This window comes from Pongo abelii, chromosome 18 (genome assembly GCF_028885655.2).
Source record: "Pongo abelii isolate AG06213 chromosome 18, NHGRI_mPonAbe1-v2.0_pri, whole genome shotgun sequence".
In the NCBI taxonomy this organism is placed as follows: Eukaryota; Metazoa; Chordata; class Mammalia; order Primates; family Hominidae; genus Pongo; species Pongo abelii.
The window spans coordinates 28,248,130-28,270,003 of NC_072003.2; the positions used below are offsets into that span (position 1 = coordinate 28,248,130).

Sequence of the window (21,874 nt, forward strand, 5' to 3'; positions counted from 1 at the left end):
TAAGAATTTTTCTGTTCTCATGGCCTCTTGCCAGTGCTAGATTTTATACGAATGGCCTTATTTTCCCAGAATTATAAAACTCCTTCGAAACTTGCTCTGAGCCTGTCCTCCACAAATACATTCAGTTCCCTGCAAAATAATGGTAAGGCGTCCTTCAAGGATAGACAATGGACCTGTTATTTCCCCACAGCTTGAGTAGCCCCTGACTTAAGAAGAGCAACTGAATCATGGGATGCTGGTGTGTGTTACTCAAGTCATCAAATTCTATCATTCAAAGGGATCTCAAGGTCGTCTTGTCCAGTGTTTCCCATGTGGTATGCCAGTTTGCCACCACATACAGCTGGGTCACTGCAGAGTGGCGGGTGAGCCTCAAGTCACTGACTCCCTTCAGCTCAGATGTACCTTGTGTACAACTTACAAGAATAATCATGATGTGTGATTTTTGCTTTACATGCTAATGTTAGATCCTAATGTGAGTAAGAGAGATCTCTCCTGAACTACATGGTACTAGACTTCATGTGTTAATATTCTGGTGTATTATTTGTTGTTGTTTGGCCAGGGATGGAAAAACTCATTCCAAATGGGCTTATTATTAATATATTTGTTATTTGCAAGAAGTTACACAGGCATTTTGGAATTATTTTCGTAATAGGGTAGACAACTACCTTCATATTCTTTTATTTTGTAGAGACAAGGTCTTTGTTCTGTTGCCCAGGCTGGAGTGCAGAGGCACGATCATAGCTCACTGCAGCCTTGAGCTCCTGGGCTCAAGCCATCACACCTCAGCCTCCGGAGTAGCTGGGACTACAGGCATATGCCACCTAGCTAATTAAAAAAATTTTTTTGTACAGACAGTCTTGCTGTGTTGCCCAGGATGGTCTTGAACTCCTCATTCAAGCCATCCTCCTGCTTGGGCCTCCCAAGTTGTTGGGATTATAGGCGTGAGCCACTGCGCCCAGCTACATGCCATATTCTTTATATTACTTTCCTGACTCGTGACATCCTGGGGCCAACTTTGGGTTCCCCGCTTGCCCTTTATTGCTTTCCTGACATCTAGCAGGCTCTTAGGAGGTGTTTCTTTAGCTTATGGTGTGTAGCTATATGTATTTGAATCAGCCAGATGGAGTTATCAAGATAATAAATGAGAACCTACTTACATGTTATAGGTTAGCCTTTTCAGCATTTTTTGCTGAAGTTCTCAGAGCCAAGAGAACCTGAATTATTAGCAGTAGTATGGGTAACTGTTGATGTTTCAGCTCCTGCCATGGTTTGTACCCTCAAGGAAGTTGAGCGAATAATGTCTGGAAGTTGAGTGAATAATAAAATCAAACAATTTTCTTTCTTTAAAAAAAAATTTAACTTTTTTTTTTTTCCATGAGATGGAGCCTCACTCTGTCACCCAGGCTGGAGTGCAGTGGCATGATCTCGGCTCACTGCAACCTCCGCTTCCCAGGTTTAAGACATTTTCCTGCCTCAGCCTCGCGAGTAGTTGGGATTACAGGCATGCGCCACCACACCCAGCTAATTTTTGTGTTTTTAGTAGAGATGGGGTTTCACCATGTTGGCCAGGATGGTCTCGATTTCCTGACCTCGTGATCTGCCCATCTTGGCCTCCCAAAGTGTTGGGATTACAGGCGTGAGCCACCGCGCCCAGCCACTAGAAATGTAAATTTCTGCTAGTGAAAGATGTAGTGAATCAGAAACTTGGGGTGGAGCCTATCAATCTGTGGTTTAGCAAGCCACCCAGTTGATTCTGATGACCGCTGAAGCCTGAGAATCACTATAAATAACCATTTCATCCCACCTCTGCTGGAGTCTTTCAAAGCAAATGCTGTCATTTTATTTGTAAATACATTAGTACATAAACTGTCTTTATTAAAACATAACACAAATTGGTGTAACATTTAGAGAGCAGCCTGCTAATGGGTCCCCATATTTAAATAGGCTTACCCTCTGATCCCTTAATTCCACTCATACTATCTACTTTAAAGAAATAACTGGACAGATGCTTCATGATGTCTATACAAGGATGCTTAAATGCCTAGATGGGGAAAACTTAGAAATACCACGTCTCATAGTGAGGGATTGGCTAAATAAGTTATGTTTTATCCAGTCAATGGAATGCTATGAAATCATTATACAGAAGGATGTCCCTAATGCTGTTGTTATGTAGGAAAAGCAGTTTTCAAACCACATATTGGGTAGTCCCATTTTCTTTTCTCTATTCAGGATTGTGTGTGTGTGTGTGTGTGTGTGTGTATGTGTGTGCACACCATGTGCGTGAGAGGGGATGTGTTTTTGTTGTGTGCAATAACTTAAGCACATAGGACAAAAGGCTGAAATGTTATACACCAAAACACGAATAGTTATCTTTGGAAGATATGATTTTGGTTAATTTTTACCCTCCTTTTACCTATTTTTTTTTTTAACAATGATGCATGTATTTTTATATTAAGGAAAAACCATAAGGCTACTATAACTTTGGAAAAGACATATTCATTAAAATTATAGCCTCTGATTGCATTTGCAGATGGACACATACTGGATTCTAAGAGATATGCTGTTATTGGAGCAGATCTCCGAGACCTGTCTGAACTGGAAGAGAAGCTAAAGAAATGTAACATGAATACACAGTGAGATTTTTTTTTTTAAACCTCTTCTGCGTTTGTGATTTTATGCTAATTATGAGATAAGGCCAATCGGAAGTGCAGCATGATAGTCATGTTCCATTTTTTATTCTGTAAGAGTTTTATCATTTCATTGCCACCTAGTTTTCTGAAAAAAATTTCTTTCTTTTTTTTTTTTTTTGAGATGGAGTTTCGCTCTTGTTGCCCAGGCTGAGTGCAATGGTGCAATCTCAGCTCACCGCAACCTCCACCTCCCAGGTTCAAGTGATTCTCGTGCCTCAGCCTCCCGAGTAGCTGGGATTACAGGCATGCGCCACCATGCCCGGCTAAGTTTGTATTTTTAGTACAGATGGGGTTTCTCCATGTAGTCAGGCTGGTCTCAAACTCCCGACCTCAGGTGCTCCGCCTGCCTTGGCCTCCCAAAGTGCTGGGTAGTTTTCTGAAATTTTTTAAGCAATACTGTTCTTCAAGTCTGTTTCTACATCAGAATCACCTGTGTTACTTTGTAAAAATACTAGTGCCTAATTTCATATAAAAGTTTGAGAGAAGATAATTGTATGGATAGGAACATATTTGTAACATATAAAGAAAAGATTAGCATCCAGAATATATAAAGAACAACTACTATTAAAAAAAAAAAAAACCTCATAGAAAAATGGGCAAAAGATAGATTACCAGGCAGCTCAAAGAAGAAACTGAATATCATATGAAACAGGTATTGGGCATCAGTGATGATCAGATGAAATTCTATTTTACTGTCACCACGCTGGCAAAAATGTAACAGCTGACAATATCAAGTGTTGACAAGGATGTCGGGGATAGGGAATGATACGCCACTACTGGAAGTGAACTCGGTACAACCACTGTGAGGAGCAATCTGAAAGTATCTAGTAACATTGTAAGTATGTGTACCATACATAGCAGTTCCACTTTCGTGGGTGTCCCCTTGAGAAGATCTTGCATATATGCATAAGGAGGATGTTCATTGTAGTTCATGAGTCTGGGAACTGAGTCCAGCTGCACAGGTTTGAATCCTGACAGGAATACGCACTAGACCATGACTTTGGATAACTTACTTCACTTCTCTGCATCTGTTTCCTCTTCTGAAAAATGTGAATTATAGGCTGGGCGTGGTGTGCCTCATGCCTGTAATCTCAGCACTTTGGGAGGCTGAGGTGGGCAGATAACCTGAGGTCAGGAGTTCGAGACCAGCCTGGCCAGCATATTGAAGCCCCGTCTCTACTAAAAATAGAAAAAATTAGCTGGGCGTGGTGGTGGGTGCCTGTACCCCAGCTACTCAGGAGGCTGAGGCAGGAGAATCACTTGAACCCAGGAGGCGGAGTTTGCAGTGAGCCAAGATCATGACGTTGCACTGCAGCCTGGACAACAGAGCAAGACTCCATCTCAAAAAAAAGAAAAGAAAAAGAAAAATGTGAAAATGTGAATACTAATAGAACCCACCTGTAAGTGTTAGCAGTTGAAGATGTTGATAACTGTCAAAGAAATATCTGAGAAATGCTATTCATTTCTGTAGTTTTAGTTGTTGCTGATGATTTTGATGGTTCCTCGAAGAGAAGATAAAAATAATTCCTATCCCAATACTTAGAGATAACCACCTTAAAAAATTTTATCCCAAAATTTGTAAATATATGTTTTTCTTTAAAATGTGATCATGTTATGTGTATAATTTTGGAACTTTTTATTTGTTTGGAGACAGGGTCTTACTCTGTCACCCAGGCTGGAGTGCAGTGGCGTGATCTGTGCTTACTGCAGCATGAATCTCCCAGGCTGAAGTGATCCTCCCACCTCAGCTTCCTGAGTAGCTGGGACCACAGCAGTGCACCACCACACCCATTTAATTTTTGTAGAGACAAGGTTTCACCATATTGCCCAGGCTTATTTTGAACTCCTGAGCCCAAGCGATCTGCCTGCCTTGGCCTCCCAAAGTGTTGGAATTACAGGCGTGAGCCATTGCACCCCGCCAGTTTTGGAACTTTTAAAAGAATCGGTCGGGCGCGGTGGCTCACGCCTGTAATCCCAGCACTTTGGGAGGCCGAGATGGGCAGATCACGAGGTCAAGAGATTGAGACCAGCCTGGCCAACATGGGGAAACCCCAACTCTACTAAAAATACAAAAATTAGCTGGGTGTGGTGGTGTGTGCCTGTAGTCCCAGCTACTCGGGAGGCCAAGGCAGGGGAACTGTTTGAACCCAGGAGGCGGAAGTTGCAGTGAGCTGAGATCGCGCCACTGCACTCCAGCCTGGTGACAGAATGAGACTCTGTCTCAAAAAAAAAAAAAAAAAAAAAAAAACTAATATATATGTGTATATGTACACATATAATCATTCGTTTGTTAGTCTATTCACTCATTTAGCAAATAATCAAGATTCTGTGAAGTACAGGTACTATGAACAAAACAGCTTACACATTATTGTGTAAAAGAAATATTAAATAGCTAATGACATTTGACTGTTTAATTACTCTTGGGGTATCTGCTTTGAAGAAGTGCAGGGAAGCATCTGATAGGCCACTTGAATCTGGGGACCATGGATAGCTTTTGTGTCAATAAATACAGTCCCTGAAACATCATACTTAGGAGCTGCATAGCAGTCCATTGGGTAGGGCATACCATGTTCTTTTCAACCAGTTTCTTGTTGGGCTTAGCTGAGTGTTCTGCAGTTTGGGCTGGGCTTAGCTGGATGTTCTTCTGCAGTTTGGGAGTTTGGGTTGGCCTTACTTAGCTGGAGGTTCTTCTGCAGTTTGGACAGGGCTTAGCTGGATGGTTCTGCTTGGGGTCGGGTTTAGCTGATATTCTGGAGTTCAGTCAGGTGGACAGTGGGCAGGCCAGCTAGGGTCTGGCTGGCTGTCAGTTGGGATGCCTTCTTTTCCATGGGTCTTCTCCTATAGCAGGCTAGCTTGGGTTCCTTCACACAGTGGTTTCAGGTTTCCAAGTGCAGCAAGAGAGCAAGCACCAATGTGCAAGTGACTTTAAAGCTTCTGCTTGCATCATGTTTGCTACTGTCCTGTTGACCAAAGCAAAAGTTTCATGACCAGCCTAGATTCCAGGGGTAGAAGAATAAACACTTCTCAAATGAGGGAAGCTGCAGTGTTATGTTGGCATGGTGTGAGTACACAGCAGGGGAGAACTTGAAACCGTTTTTACAATCCACCACACATGCTCAACATGTTTTCATTGCCACACAAATCATTGCTCACTGCTCACCTTTTCACAGTAGAAAGCTCAGATTGTGATGGTATTCCACATGTATTCCTGTCCTGACTGGGGCTGTGCTTGCTCAGGCCTTCTGATTTCCCTGGGGCATGGACCGCCCCACCAGTACTGCAACATGTGTACAATTAGAGAGTCCTGACTTGATGATAACAAATTTATATGCCTTTTTTTCCTTCACTTTAAGATTGCCAACACTCCTGATAGCTGAATGTGTGCTGGTTTACATGACTCCAGAGCAGTCCGCAAACCTCCTGAAGTGGGCAGCCAACAGTTTTGAGACAGCCATGTTCATAAACTATGAACAGGTAAAAGGAAGCACAGGAGAACTGGATTCCGTACAGGATCCCCGTGGTGGCTTCCCTCTCCCAGCACTCTTAGGATAACTTCCCTTATCCTTTTCCTTCTGCCTCCAGCCTCTCACATATCTCCTTTATTCACCAACCAGCAATCTTAGTACTCCTGACCTCTTGACCTCCTGCAGACTTTTAGCCAGAGTTATTAGAACTTCTGTCTTAGCCTTTACAAAAGTTTTTCAAGTTCTTATTTTTATCATTACATGTACCATGGAGTCATAGAACATGAGGAAGGGGATTTTGGCTACCAGCATTTCGGGGTAGCAACTCAGATGCTGTCAGGGACAGGCAGGTGGTGTCAGTGGAGGAAGTCAGCCAGGTTTAATAGTGTAGGGTTTGGGGACTGTGGTGAAACAGAGCACCCATGTCCCATCTCACAGGGGTGGCCACTGCCCATTTACAGCCAGTTGTTATCATGTAGGCATGTGAGCCTAGAGCTGCCAGAACTCCTGATTTTTGAAAGAAGTTGGAAATGTAGGATTTTAATGTAAAATATTCTAATTTCTAAAATTACCATGTATGATTTACCAGCTGCTTGTTTACTTCATCTGATTTATTGCAGAAAAAGTTCTGCTTTAGAGCTTTGGAATAGCTTAGTGATTGGGAGTCCATTCTCCGGAGATGGGCATTCCTGCTGTGTGACCTGGGCAAGTTACATAACCCCTCTGTGCCTGTTTCTTTCTTTCTTTTTTGCTTTTTTTTTTTTGAGCCAGAGTTTTACTCTTACTGCCCAGGCTGGAGTGCAACGGCACACTCTCTGCTCACTGCAACCTCCGCCTCCTGGGTTCAAGTGATTCTCCTGCCTCAGCCTTCCAAGTAGCTGGGATCACAAGCATGCACCATCACACCTGGCTAATTTTGTATTTTTAGTAGAGATGGGATTTCCCCATTTTGGCCAGGCTGGTCTCGAACTCATGACCTCAAGTGATCTGCCCGTCTCAGCCACCCAAAGTGCTGGGATTACAGGCATGAGCCACCATGCCCGGCTGACCCTCTGTTCCTGTTTCTTCATCTGAAAATAATAGTCCCTACTTCATAGCATTGTTCTGAGATATAAATTAGTTAATGTATCCAAAAGCACTGACAGTGTTGCCCAGCTGTAAGTAAGCATCAGCTATTTTTTGTTCTCTCTGAGCCCCAGTTCTTTGTTTTGAACTGGATGGGTGCGGTGGCTCACACCTGTGATCCCAGCACTTTGGGGAGGCCGAGGAGGGCAGATCACCTGAGGTCAGGAGTTTTGAGACCAGACTGGCCAACATGGTGAAATCCTGTCTCTACAAAAAATACAAAAATTAGCCAGGCATGGTGGCGGACGCCTATAATCCCAGCTACTTGGGAGGCTGAGGCAGGAGAATCGCTTGAACCAGGGAGGCGGAGGTTGCAGTGAGCCGAGACTGCACCACTGCACTCCAGCCTGGGTGACAGAGCGAGACACTATCTCAAAAAAAAAAAAAAAAAAGAAAGAAATCATACCCACTCTCCAGATTAGTATGGGGATTCCTGAGATGATGGTCAGTAGCTTATCACATGATAAGCACTGATACATGCTCACTATTTTTATTGTTTATTGCTTTTTATTTATTTATTTGTTTGAGATAGGGTCTCACTGTATCACCCAGGCTGGAGTGCAGTGGTGGGGATCATGGCTTACTGCAGCCTCGACCAGGGGCTCAGATGATTCTGCCAGGTCATCCTCCCAAGTAGCTGGGATCACAGGTGCACACCACCATGCCCAGCTAATTTTTAAATTTTTTTTATAGGGACAGGGTTTTGCCATGTTGCCCAGGTTGGTCAGTTTTATTTTTTAAATCTCCTTTTCTTTTTTATTTTATCACACATAAGAGCAATAAGGGGACTTGCCCAGTGTCACGTAATTATGGACAGATCTAGGGCTAGCCCTTGGTCTCTCAACCTCCTTCCCAGGTCCCTTCCTGCCCAGGTTCCTGTGTAGATGGTTCTCGATTGGTTGATTTTGCATCCTTCCCTCTCTTTAATTGGGAGCGCTCCTCAGACTCTGTCTTCCATCCTGATGGATGGATGTAATGGAAGCTGGCCTCACTGGTTTTCTTTTGATGTGAATAAATCCTGGAGACCCATCTTCGCTTTCAGGGTAACCACATCTGGGGAAACAAATTCCACTGTCCATACTCCACATGTTTTGGATTTGTACTGCTGCTTTCACTTTCCTTAGTTTGTGTATTCTTTTGTTGAACAAGTGTTTATTCAACATCATATGAGAGACTATGGATTCAGTGAATTCTGACCAGAGATCTTGTCACTTTGGAGCAAGCCTGGGAATGCGCCAGTTTTCAAAATGTTGTCCATAGCTGTCCCTAGACTGGTTCTGCTCCCACCCGCCACCCTCACCTGGTGAATAATGAACATTTAAGTTAATTCAGTAATTTCCTAACAAACACAAAATGATCAGCACCCTCACAACCATGTATTAATTGCTCACATGCTTTACATTGTTTGCTTTTCCTTTTTTTTTCGTCTTTTTTTTTTTTTTAGAGACAGGGTGTCGTTCCGTTGCCCAGGCTGGAGTGCAGTGGTGCCGTCATAGCTCACTGCAGTCTTGAGCTCCCAGGTTCAAGTGATCCTCCCACCTTAGTCTCCCATTAGTTAGGACTGTAGGTGCACACCACCACTCTCGACTTTTTTTATTTTTTTGGTAGAGACAGGGTCTTGCTATGTTGTCCAGGCTGGTCTCAAACTCCTGGCCTCAAGCAGTTCTTCCACCCCAGTCTCCCAAAGCCCTGGGACTATAGGCATCAGCCACCATGCTTAGCTTGTTTTCTAATTAGTAGTTTAAGATGACAAAACCACATGGATGATAGTAATTTCAATAATAATTCTAAAGCAGTGGTAGCAAATTCTTAGATTTTGCTTACTATATAGCAGGGACTATTCTATGAGTTTTACATATATTAACTTATTTATTTATTTATGTTTTGAGATGGAGTCTCACCCTGTCACCCAGGCTGGAGTGCAGTGGCACGATCTTGGCTCATTGCAACCTCCACCTCCCAGGTTCAAGAGATTCTCCTGCCTCAGCCTCCCGAGTAACTGGGATTACAGGCATGTGCCACTATTCCCAGCTAATTTTGTATTTTTAGTAGAGACAGGGTTTCACCATGTTGGCCAGGCTGGTCTCGAACTCCTGACCTCAAGTGATCCACCTGCCTCAGCCTCCCAAAGTGCTGGGATTATAGGCGTGAGCTACCGCATCCAGCCTTTTTTTTTTTTGAGACAGAGTCTTGCTCTGTTGTCCAGGCTGGAGTGCAGTTGTGTGATCTCGGCTCACTGCAGCCTCTGCCTCCCGGGTTCAAGTGATTCTCCTGCCTCAGCCTCCTAAGTAGCTGGGATTACAGGCACGTGTCACTGCGCCCGGCTGATTTTTGTATTTTTAGTGGGGATGGGGTTTTACCATGTTGTCCAGGCTGGTATTGAACTCCTGGCCTCAAGTGATCCACCCGCCTCAGCCTCCCAAAGTGCTGAGATTACAGACATGGCCACCATGCCTGGCCTAAAGTGGTGAGTATTTGAAAAAGCAATAGTGTATATACTACAATGGTGTACACTAATATTGTTTCCTGGCCTTTTTCATATATAATTTTGGGTTTTTTAGATTAGTTTTTGTAATTCAAAAAGTAATACCACATGCAGAGTACAAAAATTAAAAATACAACAGGGTAGACAAGGAAAAGTAAATCTCTCTCCTGCCCCAGACTTTGGTCCTCTAATCTGGGAAGCAAGGCTACCACATTCCAGAATTTTTCTATGTACATAGAGAGATTCTTTTTTTCCTTGAAGACAGATGGGCTGATACTATCCATATTCCTCTATACTTCACTTTTCAAGAGTTTACCCTAGAGGTCATTTCATGTCTATATCTGTCTTCCTTCTCTGTTTTCATGGCTATATATAATTTCATTGTACAAACATGGCAGGAGTTATTTCCAGATTCTTCCTATTATACCTAATGCTGTGATAAACATTCTTGCATCTTAGCATACATGTGTGAGTGTGTCTGTAGGATAGACTGCTTTTGGTGGAATTGGTGGATCACAAGTTGAGCATTTAAAATGGTTGTATCCTGCCCAGTTTCCCTTCCAGGGCTACCCAAGTTTATGCTCCTGCCAGCACCGTGCTGGTGCCCACCCCTCCGTCCTTTTCCTATGCTGGGTGTGCGTCATCAAGCGTCAGCCTCGGCTGCTTAAAAATAGGATGATGATTATTTATTTTGCATATTTAGGAAACCCTTAGAGTAATATCTTACCTTTTCTTTCTCTCCTAGGTGAACATGGGTGATCGGTTTGGGCAGATCATGATTGAAAACCTGCGGAGACGCCAGTGTGACCTGGCGGGAGTGGAGACCTGCAAGTCATTAGAGTCACAGGTCAGAGAGCAGGGACTGGGATATCCATTTGGACCCTTAGTCAACCAAGATATATAAAGGTCTTTCTTTGCAGATATGATCATGGAGAAGCCCTGTTCAGTGCCTGCCAGCATAGGCTGCTGAGCCTCCGTGTGGGCTGCTAGTTCATGATGCTGGGAAGACCAAGTCCTGCTTCGCCATCTTGGTGTAGAAAATACACATTTACATTTCCTACACCCTATTATTTTGACTTTGTATTACGCTAATTTTCAAACAAACATAAAGGTAGAGGGAATGGTAAAATAAACACACACATCCCATCACCTAACTTCAGTATTTCTTATTTTATCAGTGTTATTTCCTATATTCCCCCACAGTTTTTTCATTGATGTTGGAATGTTTTCAGGCAAATCCCAGACAGCACATGATTTCATCCCTAAATACGCATGTGAATCACCTACCAATAAGGACTTTCTTCTCCCAGGATGATGATACCATTTCACAGATCATACAAATTGACAACTCCTTCATAGCATTTAATGCCCAGTTCATGTTCAGTTTCCCAAGTTGTTTAAAAAACCTTTTTTTTATAGTTGATGTGTTTGAATCAGGATTTAAACATTGTCCACACTTTGTAGATGATTGATATGTCCCTTAACTCTTTGACTCTATATTAATGCCCCCTCCCTTTAAAAAAGTCATTTATTTTTTCTCATAACACCTCCCACCCCTGCCCCCATATAAATAGGTTCATTTTTTTGGGCGGGTGTGGTGGCTCACACCTATAATCCCAGTACTTTGGGATACTGAGGCGGGCGGATCACCTGAGTTCAGGAGTTCGAGACTAGCCTGGCCAACATGGTGAAACCCCATCTCTACTAAAAATACAAAAATTAGCCGGGCATGGTGGCACACACCTGTAATCCCAGCTACTCGGGAGACTGAGGCAGGAGATTTGCTTGAACCTGGGAGATGGAGGTTGCAGTGAGCCGAAATCAAGCTACTGTACTCCAGCCTGGGCAACAGAGTGAGCCTCCATCTCAAAAAAAAATAAAGTAAATAAATAAATAGGTTCATTTTTACATGTCTTTTGTCACATAACAGAGTGCTTTAAAAAACTGTCACTCATAGAAAAGTTCTTCCTTTATTTCTCTTTGGAGGTACTTTAGTGAACTTCCCCCCATTATAACAATGCTTGTTCAATGTGGAAAGTTGGAAAGTTAAAAGAAGATATTAGGGTCTAGGATGGGCTTTTGAGAAAGGAGTCATCTCAGAGGAGGTCTGGTGTGCTTAAGAGCATCTCAGTACCAAGCGCACTGGCTCACACCTCTCATCCCAGCACCCTGGGCAGCAGAGTGGGGAGGATCACTTGAGCCCAGTAGGTCAAGGCTGCAGTGAGCTGTGATCACACCACTGCACTTCAGCCTGGGCAACAGAATGAGACCTTGTCTCTTTAAAACAAAATAGTGTCTCAGATTTATAAGCCGGTGCCTGGTAGTTCTCTGGTTCTCCATTTCTCTTCGTTGCACATTTTAGAAAGAACGGCTCCTGTCGAATGGGTGGGAAACAGCATCGGCCGTCGACATGATGGAGTTGTACAACAGGTTACCTCGAACTGAAGTGAGCAGGTATGGGGTTAGCAAGCGTCAGCTTGATGGGCATTCATTGTGAACTCAAGGCATGATTGCCTGTATTCTTTCATGCAGAAAAACAGAACAATATGTGGAGATTTCATTAAAAAACAAAAAACAAACAAATAAAAAACAAGGCCTGACACAGTGGCTCACACCTGTAATCCCACCACTTTGGGAGGCATAAGTGGGCAGATCACTTGAGGTCAGGTCAGGAGTTTGAGACCGGCCTGGCCAACATGGTGAAACCTTGTCTCTACTAAAAATACAAAAATTAGCCAGGCAGGGTGGTGCACATTTATAATGCCAACTACTCGGGAGGCTGAGCCGGGAGAATCGCTTGAACCTGGAGCGGGGGTGGAGGTTGCAGTGAGCTGAGATCGTGCCACTTCACTCCAGCCTGGGCAAAAGAGCAAAACTCTGTCTCCAAAAATAAAATAAATAAAAATACAAAAATTAGCCAGGTGTGGTGGCACACGCCTGTAATCCCAGCTACTTGGGAGGCTGAGGCAGGAGAATTACTTGAATCCAGGAGGCGGAGGTTGCAGTGAGCTGAGATGCGCAACTGTATCCAGCCTGTGCGACAGAGCAAGACTGCTTCTCAAAAAAAAAAAAAAAAAAAACAAGACCCTAACTAGACCTATTTTGAAACAAGTTAAACACTGATAGCAGCTTAAAAGTAACTCATTAGCTATTAGCTGAGATAGGGCTTATGCCCAAACTGATTATTTTATTGAAAACAAGCAATGACACCTGGAAAACTCCCAGAGCAACCTTGGCAGTGGAAATTTTACATAATCCCTGCTTTGGAGAGGGAGGAAAACAACTTTGTTCAAGGACGTATAAGGGGCTGGCGGATTTTTAAATGGACTTTTCTCCCCGTTATAAAGGAAATCTGTGCTGCTTGTTCTAAAAAGTTCCTCAAGCATTATAAAGTGCATGAAGTATAAAGTAGTTGTCCGTTCTGTAGTCACACCTGGGAGGTGGCAGTTCTTAACATATTGGGGAATATTCTTTTCCTAGATAGACAGATAAATATTTATTGATACATAGATTTCTATTTTTTGAATCTGTGGATTCATAGTACACATACTGGTCTGTAAACCACCATCCTTTTTGAAAACAATAGATTGTATTTGCCTTTACATATCAAAATATTGAGGGTTGCCATATCCAATTTAAGGGTACATAGGGCCAGGTGCAGTGGTTCACACCTGTAATCCCAGTACTTTGGGAGACCAAGGCAGGTGGATCACCTGAGGTTAGGAGTTCGAGACCAGCCTGGCCAACATGCTGAAACCCTGTCTCTACTAAAAATACAAAAAATTAGCTGGGCATGGTGGCGGGCGCCTGTAATCCCAGCTACTTGGGAGTCTGAGGCAGGAGAATTGCTTGAACCTGGGAGGCAGAGGTTGCAGTGAGCCGAGGTAGCACCATTGCACTCCGGCCTGGGCAACAAGAGCGAAACTCTTGTCTCAAAAAAAAAAAAAAAAAAAATAGGGTACATAGTATTTATATTGATTTATGCAGATATAGTATATTGATGATAATTTTTAAGTAATTAAAAATGTCTGTAGCTGGGCATTTAGTTGCGGTGTCTTGTTTATTCATCATGTTTTCATTTCCCTGTTATAAACAACACTGGAGAGAACATCACCAACGTGCATCTGTGTACAGCGCTAGTGCGCACTTCAGCTCTTTTTTTTGTAATCACTCTGTGCTTCCTGATTCATGCTTCCTTCTTGCCTTTGGAGACCTAAGATCTCCAAAGAGGGTTTGAGAAAGTGCTGTCTCCACGTGATCAGGTCAGTGCTTCCTGGATTCTTCCAGAAGCATCCTTCCCCACAGGCTGGTTTTCATTTGCTACATGTCAAGATGACTGTTTTGAACATTGCTGATCTGGCCCCTGAAATGGGGATGCTCTGGCACTGCTTCTAGATGCCCAGAAAGGAGCCTCTGACTAGCATCAACCACAAGGAAAGTCTCTTGCCTCCAGGCAGTCATTTGTCTCATGTTTCCAGGACCTTCTGTAGACGGCAGCATGTAACCCTCACGGGGGTGGCGGGTAAGGAGATTGGAAGGCCTTTGTCTATGCCAGGCCGAACAGCCTTTCCAGCTCCGTGAATGCCACGTAGTTTGTATCTGCTTTTGCCGGAAACTGTGGAGTATAATAGGAAGTCTAAGGCGAGCCTGTTCATTGAACAAATGCTGAGTGTCTGCTGTGTGCCCGGCACTTTTCTAAGCACCAGGGATACAGCAATGATCAAAACAGGACAAAAGACATTCCTGTCCTTGGGAGCGCTCATTCTTGTGAACAGCTTAATAATTAGTAGTGTCTCCTGATAGCTGTACTTGGTAATAACCATCCTGGAGCCTTCAGTATGGTACTGGATTTTTCTAGAACTTGGTATCAGATCTACTTTGGATGTCTCCTGGTAGAATGACTTGGGAAGCAACCACATTACTTTATGTGTAGTCATTCTTACTTCAGATTTGGCCCTGAGGCCTGCATACCAAGATGGGAATGAACTCACAAATACAGAAACATGCACAGACACACACGTGTTCACACCTGTGTATACGTGCACACATATAACAGACAAGGCCTGGGCAACTGGCAAGACTCGTATGTTAGCAGTGGCTATTGTGAATAGTAGGAATATGGATCCTGTTTCTTTTTTTATTTTATTCTGTATACTTTTTGAAAATGCCTGACTTTTCCTCCACAGTGTGTACCTATTTTGACAGAAACTTTTCTTTTTTTTTTTTTTTTTTTTGATAGAGATGGAGTCTTGCTATGTTGCCTAGGCTGGTCTCAAACTCCGGGCCTCAAGTGATTCTCCCACCTTGGCCTCCCAAAGCTCTGGCATTAGAGGCGTGAGCCACTGCTCCTGGCAAACAGAAACTTTTTTAAAAAGCTGTTTCCATATGTTTGTGCATGTTTCTCTGTGTCTGTATATATTTATTTATTTTTATTTTTTTGAGACTGAGTCTCACTCTGTCGCCCAGGCTGGAGTACAGTGGCGCGATCTCTGCTTACTGCAACCTCCGTCTCCCAGGTTCAAGCAATTCTTCTGCCTCAGCCTCCCAAATAGCTGTGACTACAGGTGGGCACCACCCCGCCAGGCTAATTTTTGTATTTTTAGTAGAGATGGGGTTTCACCATGTTGGCCAGGCTGGTCTCGAACTCCTGACCTCAGGAGATCCACCCACCATGGCCTTCCAAAATGCTGGGATTACAGGCATGAGGCACTTCACCCAACCTGTGTATGCATGTTTAAAAGTTTACATTTAAAAGGCTTTTTTTGAAAAGTCATACATGCATATAATTTTTTATAAAACCAGAATAAAGTAGTATAGTGTAAAAACAACCCTCCTCACTACTGGTCTACTACCTTCTCTCTCAAGAGACAACTACCATTTCTAGTTTCTTCTGTATTTTCCAAAAGTCTGTACATATACAGACAAATTTGTCTCACTTTTTCTTTACATAGAGAGTGGTGTAATGTGCACATTACTTGCTTTTTAAATTACACAACTTGCTTTTTAAATTCCATGATATATATGTCTTGGAGGTTATTGCATATTAATACGTATGGACCGACCCCATTTTTAAAAATGGCTGCATGGTGTCCTGTTTTGACAGTATGAATCTGCTTCAATTTACTCTGCCTGTCTCCTCCATTTGCCACTAGTTTTTCTTACTGAAGTTTAACAGCTCTTTATATAATAAGGAACTCAACCCTTTGCCACTTGAATTGCAAATATATGTTTCTAGTTTGGCATTTGTGTTTTGACTTTGTTTATGGTATTTTTTCTTCTTTTCAGTGAAAAGACATTAAAGTGGAGCCACATCATAATTACTATTTTATAGCCTTCTTCTTTCCACTTAATCTATCATAAACATTTTTTCATATCCATAACTATGGGCCATGATCTTCATTTTCAATGCAGACACCTGCATTGTTCTATTTTAATTCTTTCCACAGGATAGAATCACTTGAATTCCTGGATGAAATGGAGCTGCTGGAGCAGCTCATGCGGCATTACTGCCTTTGCTGGGCAACCAAAGGAGGAAATGAGCTCGGTTCGTGATTGTACTTTTCTTGCCTTGACCTGGAAATAGTAAACTTTTCTTTTTCCTGTTCTTTCCCTTTCTCTTTCCTTTTTTTGTCTTCCCTCTTTCTCTCTGTCTCTCCCTTCTTTCTTGTTTTGAGACAGAGTCTCGCTCTGTCACCCAGGCTAGAGTGCAGTGGTGCGGTCATAGCTCATTGCAGCCTCCAATTCCTGGGCTCAAGCGATCCTCCTGCCTCCTGAGTAGCTGGGACTACAGGAGCCTGGCTGATTTTCTGTAGAGGTCTCTCTAAGGCTGGTCTTGAATTCCTAGCCTCAAGTAGGCTGGGCGCGGGGTCTCTCACGCCTGTAATCCCAGCACTTTGGGAGGCTGAGCAGGGCAGATCACTTGAGGTCAGGAGTTTGAGACCAGCCTGGCCAACATGATGAAACCCTGTCTCTACTAAAAATACAAAAAAAAAAAAAAAAAATAGCCAGGTGTGGTGGCAGGCCCCTGTAATCCCCAGCTACTTGGGAGACTGAGGCAGGAGAATCACTTGTACTCGGGAGGTGGAGGTTGCAGTGAGCCGAGACTGCGCCATTGCACTCCAGCCCGGGCAAGAAAAGCGAAACCCTGTCTCAAAAATAAATAAATAAACAATTCATTCCTGGCCTCAAGCAATCCTCTTGCCTCAGCTTCCCAAAGTGCTGGGATTACAGGCGTGAGCCACTGTGCCTGGCCGGAACTTTTCTTCTTCCCAAAATGAAAGATACATTTGGAACTTTGGGCCCAGAAAGAACTAGAGGATCATGTACATGTATCTGTGAGCATATCCAGAGAACTTGCTGTTATATCTTGTGTGTTTTTATAGCACAAAACCCAAGAGAACTGTTTAAGCCATGTAGCCCAAAACAACCCTTGAGAGATGTACTGTGGAGTTCCCGCAGCTGGAAGGTAAAAAAGCTTGAGAGTTCAAAAAAACTCCAGAAAAGTAACCAGCGTTTGTCTTTTCTATCCACTTACAACCAGGTTCACTGGATGTTAAACGCACAGATCGTTATATCTCGCTTACAAAGCCATGCAGCTAGGGGCTGAATTTTCCCTCTTCTCATTAAGGTGCACATCCCTGTCTGTGGCCGAGTAGGGCCCCGGCGAACAGGCGTGGATCCATCTCTGTTTCTTGTTACCTTGGTCCTGGTCCAGCTCCTTTTCAGCTGCCCCCTGCTGGGCTTGCTTCCCCTAGTGGTTAGGCTTTGAGTGTCTCTCCAGCCCGATGGAGGCCACTTTAGATCCCGGTTCTGGCCTTTAATGGAATAGCTGCCCTTCAAGCTTCCCGCAGATGTAATCCACATGACATGCGATCACAAGCAGGCAGCTGATCCGAAACAGAACTTGACAGAGCCAAAGACCATTCCCTATGCAAAAATTCCAGGTTGACATGAGACTGATAATCAGCCCCTTTGGACTTGTCATTCCACACAGATTTGCCTAGCTATGCAGCTCAGCCCACACAATCCTTTCACATTTGTTTTGTTTGGTTTTGGTTTTGTTCTTTTTTTTGGCTTTTTTTTTTTTTTTTTTGAGATGGAGTCTTGCTCGTTGTCCAGGCTGGAGTGCAGTAGCATGATCTCGTCTTACTGCAACCTCCGCCTCCTGGGTTCAAGTGATTCTCCTGCCTCAGCCTCCTGAGTAGCTGGGATTACAGGCATCCACCACCATGTCCAGCTAATTTCTGTATTTTTAGTAGAGATGGGGTTTCACCATGTTGGCCAGGCTGGTCTCGAACTCCTGACCTTAAGTGATCCACCTGGCTCGGCCTCCCAAAGTGCTGGGATTATAGGCATGAGCCACTTTGCCTGGCTTTCACATTTGTTTTGAATTTAAAGTCATTTATTGTGAACTGAGTGCAGTGGCTCATGCCTGTAATCCCAGCACTTTGGGAGGCTAAGGCAGGCGGATCACCTGAGGTCAGGAGTTCGAAACCAGCCTGGCCAACATGGTGAAATCCCGTCTCTACTAAAAATGCAAAATTTAGCTGGGCGTGGTGGCGCATGCCTGTAGTCCCAGCTACTTGGGAGGCTGAGGCAGGAGAATCTCTTGAACCCGGGAGGCAGTAGTTGCAGTGAGCTGAGATGGCACCACTGCACTCCAGCCTGGGCAACAGAGCGAGACTCTGTCTCCAGGAAAAAAAAAAAAGTCACTTATTGGTGTATTTTTATATTATCCTCCTCTTAATTATATTAAAAAATACTTCTTAGTAGGAAACTTAAAAGCTTCTAAAAAGTATGACAAAGAAAATCCACCTGTGTGCCTGTCAGTCAGAGATGACCTCTTGTGACTTTTCCCTTCCCCTCTATTTCTAAATAGTGTTTTGTTTGTTTTTATAATAAGAGTTGAATTTTTATATTTATGCAACTTTGATTTCAAGTGTTTTCAATTTAATATTATAACATTAGCATTTTCCACTGGCAATTAAAAATGCTCAATGAGCATAATTGTAATGGCTTTATAATATTGTATTATGTCACTATGGCTGAATTAATTTTTCCATATTTTTGGAAATGTAGGTTATTTGTAATACTTTTAAGTGAACTCTAGTTCTTACAAAGGAACAATATATTGAGCATTTTAATGTCAGGAATTTATTTTGTCCCCACTGACCCGTGGCTGCTTTGGGACATCAGTGCTTGTCTGTGTGTGTGGAAGATCTGTATCTGCCTTTGCTCAAAGTTCAGCACATAAAGGGTAGATTTTTGGCGTTAACTTCAGACAGTCTATAAACTGTTACAATGTTTTCTTAATCCTTTTAAAACCACCCATAAACACAGTCTTGCCCAACCTTTTGTTTCCTTGCGAAACCTCATTTTATGTAGCAGGAGGGCGGTGCTACAGTGGTCAGCAGTGTGGCTGGTGCCCCTGAGCCGGTCACTGGGGGTCCTCTAGGGGCCTCTGTTCCTGGCCACCAGAGTCTCCTAATGGTGTCTGTGTGTCTCTCCCCTCAGGGCTGAAGGAGATAACTTATTAATCTGTTGAAGGCTTATGCCGAGCCAGAAGCCGAAGCCACTTGCCCTCCTGGAGACCTGCAAGCTCCCTGAGCAGTGGGCGGGCCTCGTCCGCAGGTCTCATCCCACAGTCTTGAGAAGCCTCGGTCACTACAGTGGTCGCACATGTTCCTCTTCCTGTTCCTGTTGACATGTCGTTGTTTAAATAAATCTCACTTGCCACCAGTCGCCTGTGGTTGGACCTCTGCTGGCTGCCGCTGCTCATTCTGTGCCCCATGGGTTGGGCGGGCCAGGGTGCACCTCTGTGTTAGGTAAAGCCAAGGACCCCAAGTCTGCTTTGACCTTGGCTTACTCCCTGTGAGTCACACCCGGCCCATGACCTTGAGTCCATTTTAGGATCTACTCCTTCATGTGCTGTTCATTGCAGCATATGACATTGTGCCTCACACCCTGACCCCTGGCCTCCACCAGATGCGAGGCTAGTGCTCTTCTCGGGCTCCTGTCTCCGCCCTCGCCACACTGGCCTGCTCAGTTGCCTCCTTCGTCTTGGTCATGGTGGCAGGCTGAAGAATGGCCCCTAAAGTGTCCATGTCCTGATCCCCAGAACCTGTGAGCGTGTGTTACCTTCTGTGGCAAAGGGGCTTTGCAAATGGGATTAGGGGTTTGAGGTGAAGAGGTGGTCCTGGGTTATTCAGGTGGGCCTGATATGATCACGGGGTCCTCATTAGAGGGACAGATGAGGCGTCAGAGTCAGAGGAATAGGGGCCCAGACAAGAAGCAGGGGCAACCAGGGGATGCTACCTAGGGCAATAGCAGTAGACCCTCTCTTGGCCTCCAGCTGGAACTGCCTGCCAACACCTTGATGTTAGCCCAGAGAAATTGATTTCAGATTTCTCACCTCCAGAGCCGTGAGAGAATACATCTGTGGTGGTGGTTGTTTTTTTTTTTTTTTTTTTTTTTTGAGATGGAGTCTTGCTCTGTTGCCCAGGCTTGGAGTGCAGTGGCGCATTCTCGGCTCACTGCACCCTCTGCCTCCCGGGTTCAAGTGATTCTTCTGCCTCAGCCTCCCAAGTAGCTGGGATTACAGGTGCATACCATCGTGTCTGTCTAATTTTTGTATTTTTAGTGGAGATAGAGTTTCACCATGTTGGCCAGGCTGGTCACGAACTCCTGACCTCAAGTGATCCGCCCGCCTTGGCCTCCCAAAGTGCTGGGATTACAGGCGTGAGCCACTGTGCCCAGACTGATCTGTGGTGTTTTGAGCCACCAACTTGGGGGCTTAAACTTACAGCCACAACTGGAAGTCAATGCAGTTATGAGACAGGTTCATAGGGCCCCTGAGTGATGACCTCATATTTCAGAAACATAAGGCCTGTCCCATACCTGTCTGCTGAACTCCCTGAGTGATGGGTAGGCCTTGTCTACAGGGACTTCTTAAGTTATGTGACTGGCGCTGTGTGCCTGAACCTGCATGTGCAGGGCGGCACTGCAGAAGCCCCCAGCGCTCTCCTCTGCTGGAGAGGTAACATTCCCTCTTCTACCATTCAGAATCCTTAAATCAGTGTCCCCTAGAGTGTGGGCCCTGCACTTCTAGTGGCATGCCAGTTGATGGGATGTGTTCCTATCAATAAATACCTGTGATAAAATGTATAAATTAGGTGCAGTAAGATTAGCAACAATTTTAAAAAAAAATTATAACAATATGTTAAGGTTATATGAATGTGGTCTTTGAAGATATCTTAACTGGCCGGGTGCGGTGGTGCACGCCTGTAATCCCAGCACTTGGGGAGGCCAAGACAGGCGGATCATGAGGTCAGGAGTTCGATACCAGCCTGGCCAACATGGCGAAACCCCGTCTACTAAAAATACAAAAAAAAAAAAAAAAAAAAAAAAAGCCGGGCTTGGTGGCAGGCATCTGTAAGGCAGGAGAATTGCTTGAACCCAGGAGGCAGAGGTTGCAGTGAACCGAGATTGCGCCACTGCACTCCAGCCTGGACGACAGAGCAAGACTCCATCTTGGAAAAAAAATATCTTAGCTATACTCACTTATTTTTGGACCTCAACTGACCTCAGGTAACTGAAACCTTGGAAAACAAAACCACAGGAAAGGGGGAACTCTGGTATATGTACAGCAATAGCAGAAACAATGTTTACTTTTTTTTTTTTTGAGACAGAGTCTTGCTCTGTCGCCTAGTCTGGAGTGCAGTGGCGCGATCTCAGCTCACTGCAAGCTCTGCCTCCCGGGTTCACGCCATTCTCCTGCCTCAGCCTCCCGAGTAGCTGGGACTACAGGCACCCGCCACCATGCCCAGCTAATTTTTTTTTATATTTTTAGTAGAGACGGGGTTTCACCATGTTAGCCAGGATGGTCTCGATCTCCTGACCTCGTGATCCGCCCGCCTCGGCCTCCCAAAGTGCTAGGATTACAGGCATGAGCCGCCGCGCCTGGCCCCACAATGTTTACTTTTTGTTGTTTTCAGAAGGGGTCTTGCCCTGTCTCCCAGGCTGGAGTGCAGTAGTGCAGTCATAGCTCTCTGCTGCCTCAACCTTCTTGGGCTCAAGCGATCCTCCTTCCTCAGCTTCCTGAGTAACCGAAC

At 44.3% G+C, this 21,874-nt stretch overlaps 1 protein-coding gene across 4 annotated transcripts in view; it reads left to right on the top strand.

Annotated features, from left to right (window-relative positions):
- Positions 1-19,502, top strand: part of LCMT1 (leucine carboxyl methyltransferase 1) — a 65,719-nt gene extending 46,217 nt beyond the window's left edge. For 2 of the 4 annotated variants that reach the window (XM_009250567.4, XM_054533674.2), the window contains 6 exons: positions 2,531-2,633; positions 6,044-6,164; positions 10,510-10,611; positions 12,127-12,218; positions 16,211-16,308; positions 19,278-19,502. In XM_009250567.4, coding sequence (XP_009248842.1) covers positions 2,531-2,633; positions 6,044-6,164; positions 10,510-10,611; positions 12,127-12,218; positions 16,211-16,308; positions 19,278-19,300 — 539 coding nt within the window. In that variant the 3' untranslated portion in view covers positions 19,301-19,502. The remainder of the gene's footprint in view (positions 1-2,530; positions 2,634-6,043; positions 6,165-10,509; positions 10,612-12,126; positions 12,219-16,210; positions 16,309-19,277) is intronic. The other 2 variants (XM_054533672.2, XM_054533673.2) reach the window with 2 other exon arrangements.
- Positions 19,503-21,874: the final 2,372 nt, after the last annotated feature.